The 17,099-nt window shown below is 40.4% G+C and overlaps 2 protein-coding genes across 4 annotated transcripts; both read left to right on the top strand.

Moving 5' to 3' along the window:
• Positions 1-52: 52 nt before the first annotated feature.
• On the top strand, positions 53-8,043 carry LOC116690351 (solute carrier family 2, facilitated glucose transporter member 11). Of its 2 annotated transcripts, none has more exons than XM_032517234.1 (12): positions 53-344; positions 2,967-3,065; positions 3,349-3,509; positions 3,611-3,735; positions 4,153-4,282; positions 4,403-4,551; positions 4,877-5,064; positions 5,666-5,776; positions 6,098-6,199; positions 6,334-6,409; positions 6,512-6,639; positions 6,771-8,043. In XM_032517234.1, exons 1-12 carry the CDS (start codon positions 210-212, stop codon positions 6,954-6,956), a joined length of 1,590 nt encoding a protein of 529 aa, XP_032373125.1. In that variant the 5' UTR covers positions 53-209; the 3' UTR covers positions 6,957-8,043. The 2 variants fall into 2 exon arrangements, with proteins under 2 accessions (XP_032373125.1, XP_032373124.1); XM_032517233.1 differs by lacking the exon at positions 53-344 and adding an exon at positions 2,394-2,847 and having other exon boundaries at positions 6,771-8,041.
• Positions 8,044-9,956: 1,913 nt separating this feature from the next.
• rbm19 (RNA binding motif protein 19) lies at positions 9,957-17,091 on the top strand. 2 transcript variants are annotated; one of them, XM_032517227.1, is made up of 24 exons: positions 9,957-10,113; positions 10,202-10,384; positions 10,474-10,587; positions 10,802-10,837; positions 11,047-11,251; positions 11,763-12,025; positions 12,121-12,180; positions 12,292-12,370; positions 12,506-12,577; positions 12,715-12,924; positions 13,015-13,145; positions 13,281-13,408; positions 13,525-13,621; positions 14,185-14,295; positions 14,389-14,589; positions 14,692-14,761; positions 14,866-15,017; positions 15,125-15,185; positions 15,571-15,650; positions 15,747-15,802; positions 16,125-16,241; positions 16,328-16,433; positions 16,537-16,657; positions 16,753-17,091. In XM_032517227.1, exons 1-24 carry the CDS (start codon positions 10,078-10,080, stop codon positions 16,833-16,835), a joined length of 2,772 nt encoding a protein of 923 aa, XP_032373118.1. In that variant the 5' UTR covers positions 9,957-10,077; the 3' UTR covers positions 16,836-17,091. The 2 variants fall into 2 exon arrangements, with proteins under 2 accessions (XP_032373118.1, XP_032373119.1); XM_032517228.1 differs by having other exon boundaries at positions 11,047-11,245.
• Positions 17,092-17,099: the final 8 nt, after the last annotated feature.

Genomic DNA, 17,099 nt, shown 5'->3' on the forward strand with positions numbered 1-17,099 from the left:
GCTCCGCTGATCTTTTCTTTTCTTTTCTGGCACATAAATGGAGCACATTGGGATCCTGCCCGTTTATAAGAATGGGTTTCCCATTTAATCCATTTAGACAAGAAAGGGTGAATATTATTTCTGTATTCAGGTCAGCAGACCCTCCTTTAGCCTCAGCAGGAATGTGCTCTAAGAAGTTAATGAGTCTACCCCTCTGCAGCTGAGATCATATGATGCACCTCAAAATAGGCTTCCATTGTACAAGTACTTTGACTGAACATCCATTGAATGGTCCAGTCAAACAGTATCTTACAGCAGCTACCAAAATGAACTTCAATGAAGAGTCTACACAATCAAAAAGAGAGGTGAGTTCTAAATAACCCCCAAAAAACATTTTACTAGCAAGAACCACACCATCAACTAAGATAAGTTTGAACAATTTTTTCATGTGGAGCCACGTGATCAGCTTGACAGAGATGGCGGCTTAAGGTTCAGCTCCTGGCCCAACTTTGCCAAGTAGTTGTTTTATATGGTTCCAGCTGTGATATTCTATCACTTTGTGCTCAATAGAGTCATTTAAAGCAAAATGGCAAAGAAGAACAAAACCCAACATGGCGATACGGATGCCATTGTGGAGGCATTACTGGAGAAACAGAAAAGCTACTTTTAACCACGTTTTTCTCAGATTCAGTCTCAGATTCAACAGGTGGGGATCGACAACAACAAGAAGCTAACGGCTACCTATGCCCAGCTAGGATCTCTAACTGCAAGCCTTGCTCTATCAGATCTGATGTGGAGAATCTAAAGACTACTGTGGAAAGCAACTTAAGTACCTATTCTTGATAGCCATGGCCACGCTTGTCAAGAGCTGGAGGTGAAGCTAGCAGACATGAAGGACAGAAATCGAAGAGGCAGTATCTGCAGCGTTGAGCTGAAAGAGGGGTTAGAAGGCTCTGATGCTATTCAATAGCTCTTGCGCTCTCCGCCTAAATGGTCCCCGAAATTGGCAGATGTTCAGAGTGAGATTACGAGAGCCAACCGAATTTACAGTGATAGCCCAAAGAAAAACACTACTAATTGCACACTGATTTTCAACGTGCTTTGCTACACAACCAGGCAGGCGATTCTGCAGGCTGTGCAGGAATCTCCGCCCGTTGTCGGGGGCAGAAAGATTCGCTTTTCCCCAGACTACAGCAACTTCACAATCAAGCGACGCCAAGTCTTTTACCAAAACATAGATTCAGCATGAGTCAAGGGTCTGGATTTTTTCCTGCTTTACCCGGCTAACCTGAAGATCAAGGATGACCCCCAATACAGAGCTTTCACCTCCGCCAAGGAAGCTGAAGATCACGTGAACTGGGCTGCTTCCCATCCTCCTGTTGCCACGAAGACGGCCAGCGCCTCAGATTCTATCGCAGAGAACACCGCGGAAGAAGATCAGGATTAAAACATTTGTCTGTTGAACATGGACTCTTGATTCGTCTTAATCTCTTAATGTGTCCTAGTTTTATTGCTTTATCTGATATGATCACAGCGACTGTGTTTTGGAATTACCGATCTGTCTTGTTTAATATAGCCTAAACTCCATAGATTAATTAGGCTATTTGGAAAGACAATCATAAAACGAGACGTGGATTAAGTCTCCTTCCATATCCCGGTAAAAATAGCTGATGATATCACTATTGCAGAAAACAGCTTGTGACTTTCAGCACATGAAAAGTATTAGAAGATAATGAGATAATATGCAGCAGATGCTACCCTTATTGATGAGTGGTGTAATAAGTGGAGATTGTTTATCAATAGAAAGAAAACAGAAATAAATCACTTTAGAAAACCTTTAACAACTCACAGTGTCTATGAATTTAAAAATGGGTCACACAAGCTGAACTTTGCCGACTTATGCAGCATACATATAGGTTTCTATATTGATGAACATATGAATTTCAGAAAAGGTGTAAAGGTTCTTGCTGATTCAGCGCGTAGAGCTTTAGGCGGGCGGCTGCACACTTCCCCCGTGCCATAAGCCGCTACTGACGGTGTACCTCATGTCCCTCGTGTCTTTCATTTCATTTCATTTCAAGAATGCAAACTCTATTCTAATATTTGAAGGATGTTAGGACGGCTTGGCAAGTATGGACAAATGTGAGGGTTTTGTAGTACAACCAGAAGGAGAACAGTTATGTGTGATTTGTGAAGAAGTGGAGTTTTGGAAACTCTGTATGATAACTAAACTATTGAAAATGCTTTTACAAAGTTAAGCAGACAGCTATTTTTTTCCAAATGTTGTTGTAGTAACCAGCAGAAGAACAATTACGAGCGACGCAATTTTGGTGACACTACTTTGTGTAATTATGAAGCTATTACGTTTTCATTGTTGTGTGTCTCTTCGAAGTTGCACTTTGTACACGGTCCCTGCGCACTGCGCACTCCTCTCCAGAGACGACTGCTTATATTTCCATTTTATTAGTCCAGGTCTGAGGACTTCTCGTTTTGATGAAAACCAGGTTTTAGCTCGTTGTCTAGCCTACCTTAAAGTAGGAAAGAGGCGTCCTTTGTGTTTTAATAACTTTCGGTGATGAGTTTTTGGATTTGTAATTACAATTTACTGGACTGGATGTTTTTTTATGGTTTTAAATGGAGCCGATTCTCTTCACCTTGCAGTCACTCTATGTCTTGACAACACCACTTGTCCTCAGGATTTGTTGAGAGAATACTCTATACATGGAGCATATAGCCTACCCACTCGGTGACAAACTACAAACAATATTCGACGTTAAACAACACATCAGCGACAAAATGCCAAAAGAATTTGCGGATGAATATCAACCTTTGCTTATTAAAGCAACCAAAGATAAAAAGCGACCCAAGGTATGTGGATTATCATAAAATGAGAGTTTTAAATCAGCATCTGTAGACAGGGTAGGATGCAGCTTTCAATCATTGGTTATATATGTAAATATTTGTTTTGTGTCTCTTTTTTATTGCAGTTTCCGAACAAATCACTTCTGCTGGCTGTGTGTGCTGCGTGTATAGGGGGAACCTTTCAGTGTGGATATAATACATCTATCATCAATGCTCCCACAACGGTAATAACCCTACTGTCTGTTTCTGTTAGTCTATTGCATAGACTTGATGCACAGTATTAACATTATTGTAGCATATTTAGATTACAAACCTGTTAGATTAGTCAGTATTAGGATATTAAAAAATGACACATAAGTGACATGTTTTTCATATGTAGGCTTGCATATCGACTACATGTCTGGTAAATATGCATGCAGATATAGCTCTTTAACATTTTGGATCAGGGGTCATTCATTTTAATTTTACCTGCTGAATGTGCTTGTTGTGTTATTGTTTTGTGTCCAGCATGTCCAGAATTTCATCAACCAAACCTGGAGTGAGCGTTACCAAACTGACATATCAGCAGATGTTCTCACCCTGCTTTGGTCCACTATTGTGTCTATATTCACCATAGGAGGACTTCTAGGAGTGACGGTCGGTGGGACACTGTCTGTAAAGCTGGGGAGGTATACAGAAAGATGATATGGCATGTTTTGGCAAAATTACCCTATTGTCCATAGCTTATTTTATTTCAGTTATAAAGCTGTAATATAATGTTACTTTCCAGGAAAGGGACGCTGTTGGCCAATAATATATTTGCATTCATGGCTGCCCTGCTAATGGGTCTGAGTTACCCTACAGGATTATTTGAATTACTCATCATTGGACGTTTTCTCACTGGAATATATGCAGGTAAATAATCCAAAGTGTACATACCAGTGAAACACATCATTGTATTATATGTGTAATAATCTTGATACATATTTGGTTTGAAGATAAGAATGCTACCTTGGCCATAATTGAATACTTTACATACATACTGTATATACTGGTACTAAGCACTAGATACATACATACGCATGCACACACACATATGCATACATAATGTCAGAATGTATGAGTACGAGGTATAGGAATGTGAGAATGTATGTGTGTTTAAAAAGAAGGTCGGGTGGATGGCTGGGGCAAACTAACATTTACCCACGAGTCAGGTGTTTGTGTCATAGAGCAAGTGAAGTATTCCATTTTGGCCAAGGCAGCTCCTTGTAGTTTATAACAGAGCGTGTAAAACTTCTTAAGTGGAGCTTTAATAATGTTTTATTTTCACAGGCATTGGCCTTTGTGTTCAACCTCTGTATTTGGGGGAAATTGCTCCAACTGCATTTCGTGGTGCCATGGGAATGGGAACTTCTATTTTCATCACTGGTGGGATCTTGACTGGACAAGTTATGGGCCTCAAGTAAGTTAACCATAGGCATATTTGTTTTCACACAAAATATGAACCTTTTCACAACATCTGTGTTTGCAAGATTGAATTGCTATATTGTGATTTGGTTTACACATGTCTGTGATTTCACAGAGAGCTCCTGGGCAAAGAAGAGTACTGGCCCATCCTGCTCTCCACCACTTGTATCCCAGCATTCCTGCAGCTCCTGATCCTGCCCTGGTTCCCAGAGAGCCCGCGCTACCTGCTCATTGATAAAGGGGATGATGAGGGATGTAAGAAAGGTACACTTACACTGCAACTGCTACACAGATGGGATTTAATCTTTGGCCTGCAAACCTGGATGTAGTGCACATGACAGCGTAATTTCAAAGGCTGAGGACTCCCTTTGTCTGGAAACACCAGAGGCAGAGAAACATTTGTGTTAATGGCAGTGAGTTCAAGCATGTGACAACATTCTAGTAACGCCATGATGATGTCAAATGGTTTGCTGCTGGAAACCTTTTAATCAGATTCTCAAAAACACAGCCTTTAGCCTGACCAGATGAGAAGAATATTGCATTTGGAGAAAACTATAAGCACGCTTGTCATGTGTTTTCCTGCCTACAGCCCTGAAGCAACTTCACGGTATAGCTGGCTGTGATGACGAATGGGCTGATATCGAGAAGGAGAAAAATAATTTGGTGAACTTCCAGGCCAAGAAACCCTGGGAGCTCTTGACTGATCGTAGTGTCCGCAGGCAGCTTCTCACCGTCTTGCTGCTCAACGCTGCACAACAGCTGAACGGCATCAATGCTGTACGTACACGTACCCGGTGTCTTTCAGTATCCTCTGTCCTGCTGTCTCTCACAATGTGGAATCTATTTCTCAGTGCTCACTTTGCCAACTATTAAGAAATACCACCAAAGACTCCATGCCGGCGATAGCCGTAGCCAGAGGCGTTATGTTTTGGGGTTATCTGTACTGTTCCTGTGAACGTGATACATCCGGAACTTCTTGAGGTAATTTCTTTAAGTTTGTCTTAGATTTAGGAGGTGTAATGTCACTGTGACCTCACGGCTCTCCCATTCTCATAACCACAACATCTCAGGAACACCTGGAGAAATGCCATAACTCAGGAATAGAAAGTAAGACATTTGGTCGGATGGTGAATTGGTGACACAAATCCTAAACTGTGGTGATTATTTGGATCTTCTGTGCTGCCGGTTTGAAGATGTGTGTGACGCATTCATGTTTAGCCCAATAATAAACATTTATTAAATGAATTCACCGTCTTTTACACAAAAACTATATGAGTCTGGACAGACATGGATATCAACTGGAACTTAACTGGTTGGCAGAGGCATACAACCGCTATTTCTAGTTTGTAATAAGTTTTTTTGTCTATATTTTCTGTAGATTTACTTCTACGCAGATTACTTATTCAGACAATCTGGCATCCCCGATGATAAAATACCATATGTGACCGTTGGCACTGGTGCCTGTGAATGCATCACAGCTTTAACATGTGTAAGCATAAGTTTTATTTTATTATATTTATGTGTCCACTTTCTCACAGTTCTGATGTTCCTTTATGCTACAGAAAAAAAAGATAACTAAAAGGTCCCCAACAACAAGGGTAAAACAGTCAAGACCTTTCTAATAAAAACATCCAAGTTTTGGACTAAAGTTTGAAAAGTTAGAGCGCAAGCCTGAAATAGAGTAAAACAGAACACCAAAGTGAAAAATTGTCTTATCTAAGAATACAAACAAAACAGGAACACGACATAATACTGTACATGTGGTAGCCTAAGTCTTTATTTGTCATGTGACATGCTGTGTGTCTCACAGGGTATGCTCATTGACCGTCTGGGAAGGAAAGTGCTCATTACGGGAGGATACACACTGATGAGTATCTGCTGCATTTTATTCACGCTGACGCTCTCTTTCCAGGTGACTAACCTCATTGTAATAATAAAATAAGATACAGTATTTTAACCATTGTTTTATGTGATAGCTCACATTTGACCATTGATAAGACTTCTACTTTGTGCTAAAATTTTTTTGTGTGCTTTTCTTTTTCTCAGGATGCCAGCCCAGTATTTCCATATGTGAGCGTGGTGTGTGTATTTGCTTTCATCCTGAGCTTTGGCTTAGGACCAGGTAACTAACTTTTTCATCCATTGGAGTCTCTCCTTAGCAGCTGCTGTTGCAGAGCAGTTATAACTAATGTGATTTCTTTTGTGGTTTTTTGGTTCTGGGAAGGTGGCGTGACAAACATCTTGACCACTGAGCTATTCACACAAACGGCACGCCCTGCAGCGTACATAATCGCAGGATCATTGAACTGGTTGAGCTTCTTCTTTATTGGCCTGGTCTTCCCTTTTATTGTGGTAGGTGTCCAGAAAGTATATCTTCATTTCCAAATATTCATTAACTTTGAAAATTTGGGAACAAAACTTAAAAGCTTGATTGTTTGAGAGATTTGGACTCACTTGTGTTTTATTTTCTTTTATTTGCACAGATCGGGCTGCAGCAGTACTGTTTCCTGGTGTTCCTGGCCGTCTGCTCCTTAACGGCGTTATACATTTTCCTTTTTGTTCCTGAAACCAAGAACAAAACCTTTGTGGAAATCCAGAATGAGTTTCAGTCCAGAAAGGCCTGCAGTGCTAATGGAGCAGGGACGACACAGTTATCCACTTCTATATGAAATGTTACTTTTGTGTCACAAAGATTAATAACTGCCTTGAGGATTTATAGTCCACACACACACAACAAAATATATCACTATTGAAATACTGTTAATGATGGTACCTTGCTTAAACTTCAGAGATGTAGGCCTAAAGAGTAGTCATAATTACATATTTTCAGTTCACTTAAAAATACAGCCTCATACATTAAAAATTACCTTGATGTGTAAAATTTTGGTATGAGTGCTCTATTGAGACGTCATTTTTGGAGAATACAGTTAATTATATACAGGTTTATTGTAAAGTAGCTCATGTGGCATCCTAACAGTAAATATTTCAGGATAAAGTCATGCAACAACCAACAAAAATTAAAGACGTTTGACACAAACTTAACTGCAATATCCTAATATAACCACAACAGCATAAATGTAGTCCACTCTGTCATTGTGGCCTGTTTCAATAGCACCATGCTCTTTTTTAATTATCTGTATGAGTGAAAGTAAAACTGCTAGAGAATGTACTGCACAAGCAGGCAATGGGCTGTTCTCGATTATAGTAATCCTACTGATTACCTGTTTAATTATTTGGCTTAAATTCCCAACTCTTATAATAGCATTAAAGTGAAGCATGTTAGTCATGAGGAAAGTGGGATCCAAATAGATTTCTTTTAGTCACAAGAACATCCCTATTTTAATGAAATGTATGCTTTGTGATGAGCAAAATTAGTTAGAGTGGACTGGTGCATTAAACTCAAACAGGTCTAAATTCAGCCTTTGTGGCCCATTATTATAGACTTCTCAGTCATGTCTTAACATAAATTACAGCAAAAGTTACACAGCCAGGTTTCTACCAATATGTTACAGACTTGTATGCTGCAAGTTGTTGTCTCAGTCAGAAGCATCAACCATGCACGACCAGTTTAAACCACAATGGTAAGATCAGTTACTGAAGAAAAAAAAGCAACAGCCTACAGAAACGTAAAAATATTCTATTACAAATAAAAGTTATGTGTCAAAAGTTTGGACACACCTTCTCATTCAATGATTTTCCTTTATTTTTCATGACTATTTACACGGTACATTATCACTGAAGGCATCAAAACTATGAATGAACACATGTGGAATTACGTACTTAGCAAAAAATTGTGAAAAAACTGAAAACATGTCTTATATTCTAGTTTCTTCAAAGTAGCCACCCTTTGCTCTGATTACTGCTTTGCACACTCTTGGCAGTCTCTTGATGTGCTTCAAGAGGTAGTCACCTGAAATGGTTTGAAAGAGTTCCCAGAGATGCTTTTGCCTTCACTCTGCGATCCAGCTCACCCCAAACCCTCTTGATTGGGTTCAGGTCCGGTGACTGTGGAGGCGCAGCACTCCATCCCTCTCCTTCTTGGTCAAATAGCCCTTACACAGCCCAAAGGTGTGTTTGGGGTCATTGTCCTGTTGAAAAATAAAATGATGGTCCAACTAAATGCAAACCGGATGGGATGGCATGTTGCTGCAGGATGCTGTGGTAGCCATGCTGGTTCAGTATGCCTTCAGTTTGGAATAAATCTCCAACAGTGTCACCAGTAAAGCACCCCCACACCATCACAACTCCTCCTCCATGCTTCACGTTGGGAACCATGTAGAATCTATCCGGTCACTTTTTCTCTGTCGCACAAAGACACGGCGGTTGGAACCAAAAATCTCAAACTTGGACTCAGCAGACCAAAGAATAGATTTCCACTGGTCTAATGTCCATTCCTTGTGTTTCTTAGCCCAAACAAAGCTCTTATGCTTGTTGCCTCTCCTTAGCAGTGGTTTCCTTGCTGCTATTTGACCATGAAGGCCTGATTCGTGCAGTCTCCTCTTAACAGTTGTTCTAGAGATGTGTCTGCTGCTAAACTCTGTATGGTATTCATCTGGTCTCTAATCTGAGCTGCTGTTACCTTCCGATTTCTGAGGCTGGTGACTCAGATGAACTTATCCTCAGCAGCAGAGGTGCCTCTTGGTCTTCCTTTCCTGGGGCGGTCCTCATGTGAGCCAGTTTCGTTGTAGCACTTGATGGTTTTTGCGGCTGCACTTGGGGACACATTCAAAGTTTTTTCCAATTTTCCGGACTGACTGAAAGTCATTTCTTAAAGTAATGATGGCCACTCGTTTCTCTTTACTTAGCTGATTGGTTCTTGCCATAAGATGAATTCCAACAGTTGTCCAATAGGGCTGTCGGGTGTGCATCAACCTGACTTCTGCACAACACTACTGATGGTCCCAACTCCATAAATGAGGCAAGAAATGCCACTAATTAACCCTGACTAGGCACACCTGTGAAGTGAAAACCATTTCAGGTGACTAACTCATGAAGCTTATTGAGAGAACACCAAGGGTTTCCAGCACTATAAAAAAAGCAAAGGGTGGCTACTTTGAAGAAACTAGAATATAAGACATGTTTTTAGTTATTTTCACACTTATATATGTATATATATATATATATATATATATATATATATATATATATATATATATATATATATATACTGTGTATATTTATGGTTATATTATATTACTGGACTAGGGACTATACTGACGCATGTATGTACTATTTGGTAAATCTTGGTAATACTCTTGTAATCTATTTGTCTGTTATTAACTGATGTTGTGTATTATCCCAAACCGGTCTCTTTTGAGAATAAGCAAGTTTCTGAATAATTACCTGTATAACTATTTACTACTATTTAGTGTTTATTTACTATTAGCACAATGGTTAGCACGGAATGAAAATTCTCAAGTAAAGCACAAGCCTAACTCAAATCTACAACTGTAATGTATGTTATTTTAATGCACTTTTACATTCACCACTGATCACGGCCAATGTACAGTAATTTAATTACCGATTTAAAAGAAACCGATTTAGAAGACGGAATTTAAGATACTTTGATGCGGATTTTTTGGTCCTGTACACTGCCGTCCAGCAGATGGCGCTAAGGCATAGTAAAACAGTGAAGGCGAATAAGAAGAAGAAAAGAAAAAGAAGAAGAAGAAGAAAAAGAAGGCTCCTCCCACTTAACATGGCGTCCTAGAGGAGAGTCCACGCTCGTTTGTTGACATATATTTAAAAACAAGCTTATGCTGTATTAGTGTACTTACAACTACTACAACTATGTCGAGACTCATTGTTAAAAACCTACCTAATGGGGTAAGTAACCCGCCCGGACTTCAGCAGACATTTAGTTTCATTTCAGTCCATCATCTGTAGATTTAACCTGACTGGATCTTGTGTCCAGATGAAGGAGGAGAGGTTCAGGTCGATGTTTGCTGCCTTCGGCACAGTTACAGACTGCTCTCTGAAGTTTACCAAGGACGGCAAGTTCCGCAAGTTCGGCTTTGTGGGTTTTAAAGTGGAGGAAGATGCAAACAAAGCTCTGAAACATTTCAACAAGAGCTTCGTGGACACATCCAGAGTGACGGTATGGCTTCAGGCACGCTTAAACAAGCGTGTTGTTGACATTATTGTTGCTTTTCCAGATGTGAGCCCCACGGTTGTCATGTATTCCAGGTGGAGATGTGTAAGGCCTTCGGAGACCCCACTAAGGCAAAAGCCTGGAGCAAACATACCCAGAGCTCAGGCCCGGATAAACCTTCCACCCCTGCTGACACTGACAGCAAAAAGGTACCTGCAGACACAAAACGACTTGGGAGAAGTTACATGAAAGTCATCACCAGGAAGAAACAGTAACAATTTCACAGTTACATCTTTATCCTATTTAAATTGGTCCTATGTCACTACCTGGATAGCCACCGTGAAATTTCCTTTGTCGAAAATGATGTAGTTAAGTTCTGCAGCACTGTCAGGACTATAAAAGGTTGTTTGTTTTTGTCTCTAGAAAAAGAAAAAGGAAACTGACAGCACACTTGGAAATGTGAGTAAATGTGTCAGTTGGCAACTATGTTTGTCTGCTGTTAAATATAAATTATATAAGATCTGAATGTGGATAAGATGGAGCCAACTTCAGGCTGCTTATCAAACCTCAATACTTCTTTGGTACGTAAGTGTTGTAACAGAAATTGTCATATTATTTTCATTTTTTTATTTTAATCATTGCCCGTCCGCTTGACGTGTGTGTCTCAGCTGGAAGAGGACCAGGGATTCAAGGAGTTTTTGTCAGTACATCAGAATCGAAGCCAAGCACCCACATGGGCGAACGACACCGTGCAGCAAACAACTGATCCTGACAGTGGACAGGCAAAGGCTCGGGGCAAGAAGAACCTTGCTTCAGATGACTACCTCAACTTTGATTCAGACCAGTCAGAGAATGAGGAAGATGAAGATGAAGGTTGGTAATGCTGGTCCCTTCTAAGTGTAGGTAGATGAAAGCTGTGTCCCAGCTTAGTGGGTCTGAATCCTCTGACATCTGAAAATAAGTTAATGCATACATTTACCATAAACCAGGTACGCTATCTGTCAGTTATCCATCATGTGTTTGCTCAATCTGTTTGTATACACTTCCCAATATTATGACTTTCCCCAATTTATTACCAGTATTTACACGTTTCTGACATTTAAGGGCAACTTTGTAGCACTAAACCTGGAACACGATTGATGGGTATAATATAAAATTAAATGTCCTTAAACATACAGTACATAGTGAAATAAATACAAACATAGTGTATATGAATAAGGGAAGTGTGGGGAACTGGTTACAGTGTTCCAAATGACAAGCAATAAATACATTTATTATTATGTTACAAATGCTTCACATCACAAGCATTGAAATATACACTATGAATGAAAAAGCAAAAAGGCTGTGCATGATTGACTGGTCTACATTTTGTTGTTGATTCCAGGTGCCACTAAAGAAGCACTGAAGTCTGGATTATCAGATATGGAGTACCTGCGCTCTAAGGTGGCACAGACAGACGACACCATGGAGGAGAGTGGAGAGAAGGATGGTGAAAGGGGTGATGATGAAGATGAGGATTGTGGTCCTGTGCAGCACACAGACAGCGCATACGAGAGCGGTGACAGAGAAAACATGTCAAAGACCAAAACGCCAGTTTCCTCTGAGGATAAGAAGCAAGGCAAAGCAAAGAAAACTACCAAACAAGAGGTGACTATTTAAACAAATCTACACATTAAACCTCACTGTTTAATACAGCACAATATTAGTTTTCTGCTTTACACACCCACAAATGTTTGTTGCAGATGGAGCCGACGACAGAGTTCACAGTGAAGCTGAGAGGAGCCCCTTTCAGTGTGAAAGAGGTGAGTGAACAAGAGCTTCCTGGTTTCAGCGATGCAGTGAAACATATTCCAGATTATATATTTCAGTGTCTGCATCCATGACACAAACATATATTTCTGTTACGTCAATAGCAACAAATCCGAGAGTTCATGACGCCGCTGAAGCCCGCAGCAATCAGGATTGGGAAGAATGAGAGTGGAGATAGAACAGGTATGTTATTGAAAGCCTTCTTTTTATCATAATGTACGCTGTAAATATATTTTAGGTATTCAATCCTGTATGCCCCATATGTGGTGGGTAGACAGTTGCCTGTAAGTGTCTATGTTGACTGTTTGTATGTTTCAGGTTATGTATATGTGGATTTGCACTCTGACGAAGAGGTGGAAAAGGCCTTGAAGAAGAATAAAGACTACATAGGTGAGAAATATTATATCCCATTCTAATGTTTGTGCATAATTTTAGATTATGTTAAAATTATCACCAACACCCCTGCCCCTGTGTATTTGAAGATAGTACCTGCCTGCCTGCGACATACCTCCTTCTGTGTTTTTCAGGTGGGCGTTACATTGAGGTCTTCCGTGTGGATGCCTCTGGAGGTAAGGGCAAGAGGGACAGAAAGGACAAAGAAATTGACAGAAACTTCACCAGGAAGCTGAAGGAGGATGAGGAGGAGGAAGATGTTGCAGAGTCAGGTCGACTCTTCATTAGGAACCTTCCTTACACCTGCACCGAGGAAGAGATCAAAGAGCTATTTGCTAAACACGGTGAATTTAAAAAAACAACTTTCATAGACATCCAAGTTCACACTTCTTCTCACTCTTATCCGAGTGATAATAATTTTACAATCTTTACAGGTCCTTTATCGGAGATGCTCTTCCCTATTGACAATCTGACAAAGAAACCAAAAGGATTCGCTTTCGTAACGTACATGATACCAGAGAATGCTGTGACCGCTCTGGCTCAGCTGGACGGACATATATTTCAGGTATTTGCTCTGCAACTGGTCTTTAAGATAGGTCTTTACACCACATGACCTGTAAGGACTTCTGGATTTAGTAGTACAACTTCATTTTCACATGATGCTTAGGCTGGTAAGAAACATTCACCTTCTTGCTTTTAGGGCAGGATGCTTCACCTGCTTCCCTCCACACTGAAGAAAGAAAAAAACGACTCTGCAGACGCGGGTGGTCCTGGCTCTTCGTCTTACAAGCGGCAAAAAGATGCCAAAAATAAAGCTTCAAGTTCCAGGTAATTATCACTTTAACCATATGCTGCTGTGTTTGTGGTTTCTCTGAATTTACTCGTTTTATTTAAATTTATTTTTAGTAACTCATCCTTCTTATGAATTTAATGTTTCCTTCTAGCTCCCACAACTGGAACTCCCTGTTTCTGGGCACAAGTGCAGTGGCCGATGCCATCGCTGAAAAATACAACACCACAAAAAGTAAAGTCCTGGACCATGTGAGTAACGCTGCATCCTTTTTTCTCTACATGAATGCTCCCAATAGCAATGTTCCTCAACTCCGTCTTTAGTGGGTGCTCAGACCGAATGCATTCCTGAATTAAAACAATGCATGGGAAATGCATAAGGGTACCATTGAGAGGATGAAGTACGCTCCAAGTCCACTTAATCCAGTTTGAGTAGCAGATCCTTGAGTTTTAAGGCATTTTCAGAGTACCACACGCTACCTTCCTTACAATATTAAGGGAAAGGATTTTACTGCTCACCATTGCTGACATGTTTTATCTTTAGAGGTAAACATTAAATAAAAATGCCTTTCACATTAAAAAAATACCAGGAATTAATGCTTACTAGCATGTGGCCAAAGTAGGACCTTGCTGAATGATGTTTAATTCTTTTTCATTTTGCCGTTTTCACACAGCTTTTCCATTCAAAAGAATGAGAGGGCCGTTGTCTGTGTGAATGTTTACTTTTTGAACTGTTGCAGCTAAATCAACATGTGATCATCCTGTGCATATTTAAAGTTTCTTTGTACTTCTCTGGTCCTTGCCTTCCTCTGCAGGAGTCAAAGGGTAGTCTTGCAGTGAGGATGGCTCTGGGAGAGACACAGATTGTTCAGGAGACTCGGCAGTTTCTACTAGACAATGGTGTCAGTCTGGATTCCTTTAGTCAGGTTTGCTTAACACAAACTCCAGTTTAATTGTTGCTAAATTGTCTGTAAAAAATTTACCTTGGTTAAGATTGTTTCCTCTCCCCCGGTGTACAGGCTGCTGCAGCGAGGAGTACAACTGTGATCCTGGTGAAAAATCTTCCAGCTGAAGTGACGGCATCAGAGTTAGAAGAGCTTTTCTCACCTCACGGCTCTTTGGGCCGAGTGCTGCTGCCGCCCTCAGGCCTCACCGCCATCATCGAGTTCCTAGAGCCAACGGAGGCGAAACGAGCATTCACCCGGTTGGCCTACAGCAAGGTGTGTGTATAGCTTCCTACCAGTAAAATCTGCACATGCAGCAAATGTTTCAGGCACTTTAAAAAGTTTTTAGTGTCCTGACTGTATCTCTGAAATCCGTAGTTCCACCACATCCCACTGTATTTGGAGTGGGCACCTGTGGGGGTGTTTGTGGCAGCCAAACCAGAACCAGGTTAGATCCCTTCAACACACTCCTAAACATACAATACTATAATAATATGAAACAATTGTAGTACTAATTTGAATAACTGAAATATCTTTGATCTGCCCAAGAAGTTTTAGAAAAAGATGAGGCAATGAAAGAGGAGAAGAAAGATGAAAAAGAACAGGAGGAGGAGGAGGAGGAAGAGGAGGAGGAATCGGCTCCTGGTTCAACACTTTTCATTAAAAATCTCAATTTCAGCACGACAAAGGAGAAACTACATGAGGTGGGTTGAATAATAAATTCAATCCTCAGTTACGTTTTGCTACACTGAACACAGGTTTAATCATAGCATGATTTTTTTTAATATATTGTTTTTTTCATTTGTTGCAGACATTCTCCAAATGTGGCAAGATCACATCCTGCAGCATCTCAGAGAAAAAAGATAAATCAGGTACTAAACTAAAAGTGGGATCTTTCACGTACATAAATGTAACACAATATGTGGCCAGGTCAGCTCAGTTGGTAGAGCAGACGCACATATATAGAGGTTTACTCCTTGATGCTGCGGCCACGGGTTTGACTCCCACCTGCTGCCCTTTGCATGTGTGCTTTGTGTCTGCATGGTATTCTCCCTCCCTTTCCCCTTTCATGTCTTCATCTCTTCATCTGTCCTGTGGAATCAAAGGCCTAAAATGTCCAAAAAAGTAATCTTTAAAAATAAGTAAAATAGCAGTGTATACCCTGGTTTTGAAACATTGATTTATAGATTTTCCAAGGCAAATGACATATTTGAACTCATGGGGTAGACCACCTGACAATGTCGGTTTGATTTCCAGGCATGATGTTGTCCATGGGCTACGGTTTTGTTCAGTATCAGACAGCAGAGGCAGCGCAGAAAGCCCTGAGGCAACTACAGGTACCATCCCCATTTCCTTGTTAAAACTCTCAGAGCCTTTCCCTACAGCCCGGTTCTTGGTTAAAGTTTTTTTTCTTTGTGTCAACCTTCCACCAGCACTGTACTGTGGATGAACACCAGCTAGAGCTGAAGATTTCTGAGAGAGCCACAAGGTAAGAAGTGCACCAGATGTTTGTTTTTTAATTGAACTTTGTGGTGAAGAATTAAAAGATGGTGGTCCTTTTTAATTAGGTTTATAAAGAAGTGTCTTGAATTTTACTTCTATACTAAGATATTTTGAAATTACAAGTGTATTAAAAGTAAAATGTTGAGTAATAAACCAGGACAGTGTCAAATTTGCATGGGAATATCAAAATGTTGATATATTCTTTCAAATGTTGACTGGGATTGTGGGGCAGAATTTTGCTTATAGTTTGGCATGTGAACCTCACTTGTGTTGTCACTACTTACTCAGTCTTTTTCTGCTGTGTGCAGGACTACTGAGGGTTCACGCAAGAAGAGGCAAGACGAGAAGAAACAGACAGGAACCAAGATCCTTGTGCGGAACGTCCCTTTCCAGGCCACTGTCAGGGAAATTAGAGAACTCTTCTGGTAACAAACAAAAAACACACACACACACACAAGTTTGGATTAAGATAATTTAATAATACTACAATTTATTCTTTCTGTCCTTTCAGTACATTTGGAGAGCTGAAGACAGTCCGTCTTCCAAAGAAAGCAGCTGGTTCAGGGAATCATAGAGGTTTTGGCTTTATTGACTTCCTCACCAAACAGGACGCTAAGGTTTGTGTGCTTTCAAGCTTTCAAACATGTATTTAGAAAATCTCTTTTCCTCAAGTGCTACATTAAAGATGGTCATAATTACAACCCCCTGTTTTCTCTATAGAAAGCATTTACTGCATTGTGCCACAGCACCCATCTGTACGGAAGACGCCTTGTGCTGGAGTGGGCTGATGCTGAGGAAACGGTAGAGACATTGAGACGGAAAACAGCCGAACACTTTCATGGTAAATCCACAAACTTTTGGAACAACATGCAGAAGTGAAAGCATCTATGCCGTTTATTAATTTCTTTCTTCCATGTTATTTATCCTCTGTGACAGTGGCCACCAAAAAGAAGCGAAAGGCAGAAGTTATGGAGGGAATTATGGAGACGATGGAAACTGGCGGGGGAGGGGAAGACTGAGTTCCCTGAAAACGGTTGACTCTGTCGAAGCCTCTACACAACTCTGACCATTGCTCCATGACCAGTGCTGACCATGTGTTAGTGGCATGTGCAGAAGGAGCAATTTAATTGATAAAATTAACAGCTGGTTGACGTTTTGTGGAAATTTAAAAACGTCTGGATTCTTACATTACACTTGTTTTGTACAGAATTATGCCTCAAAGCAATATGATTTGACTGTCCATTTTTATATAAAGTTTTATTTCATGCCTCGTGATGTGTTTG

The sequence above is a fragment of the Etheostoma spectabile genome, chromosome 5 (genome assembly GCF_008692095.1).
Source record: "Etheostoma spectabile isolate EspeVRDwgs_2016 chromosome 5, UIUC_Espe_1.0, whole genome shotgun sequence".
Lineage (NCBI taxonomy): Eukaryota > Metazoa > Chordata > Actinopteri > Perciformes > Percidae > Etheostoma > Etheostoma spectabile.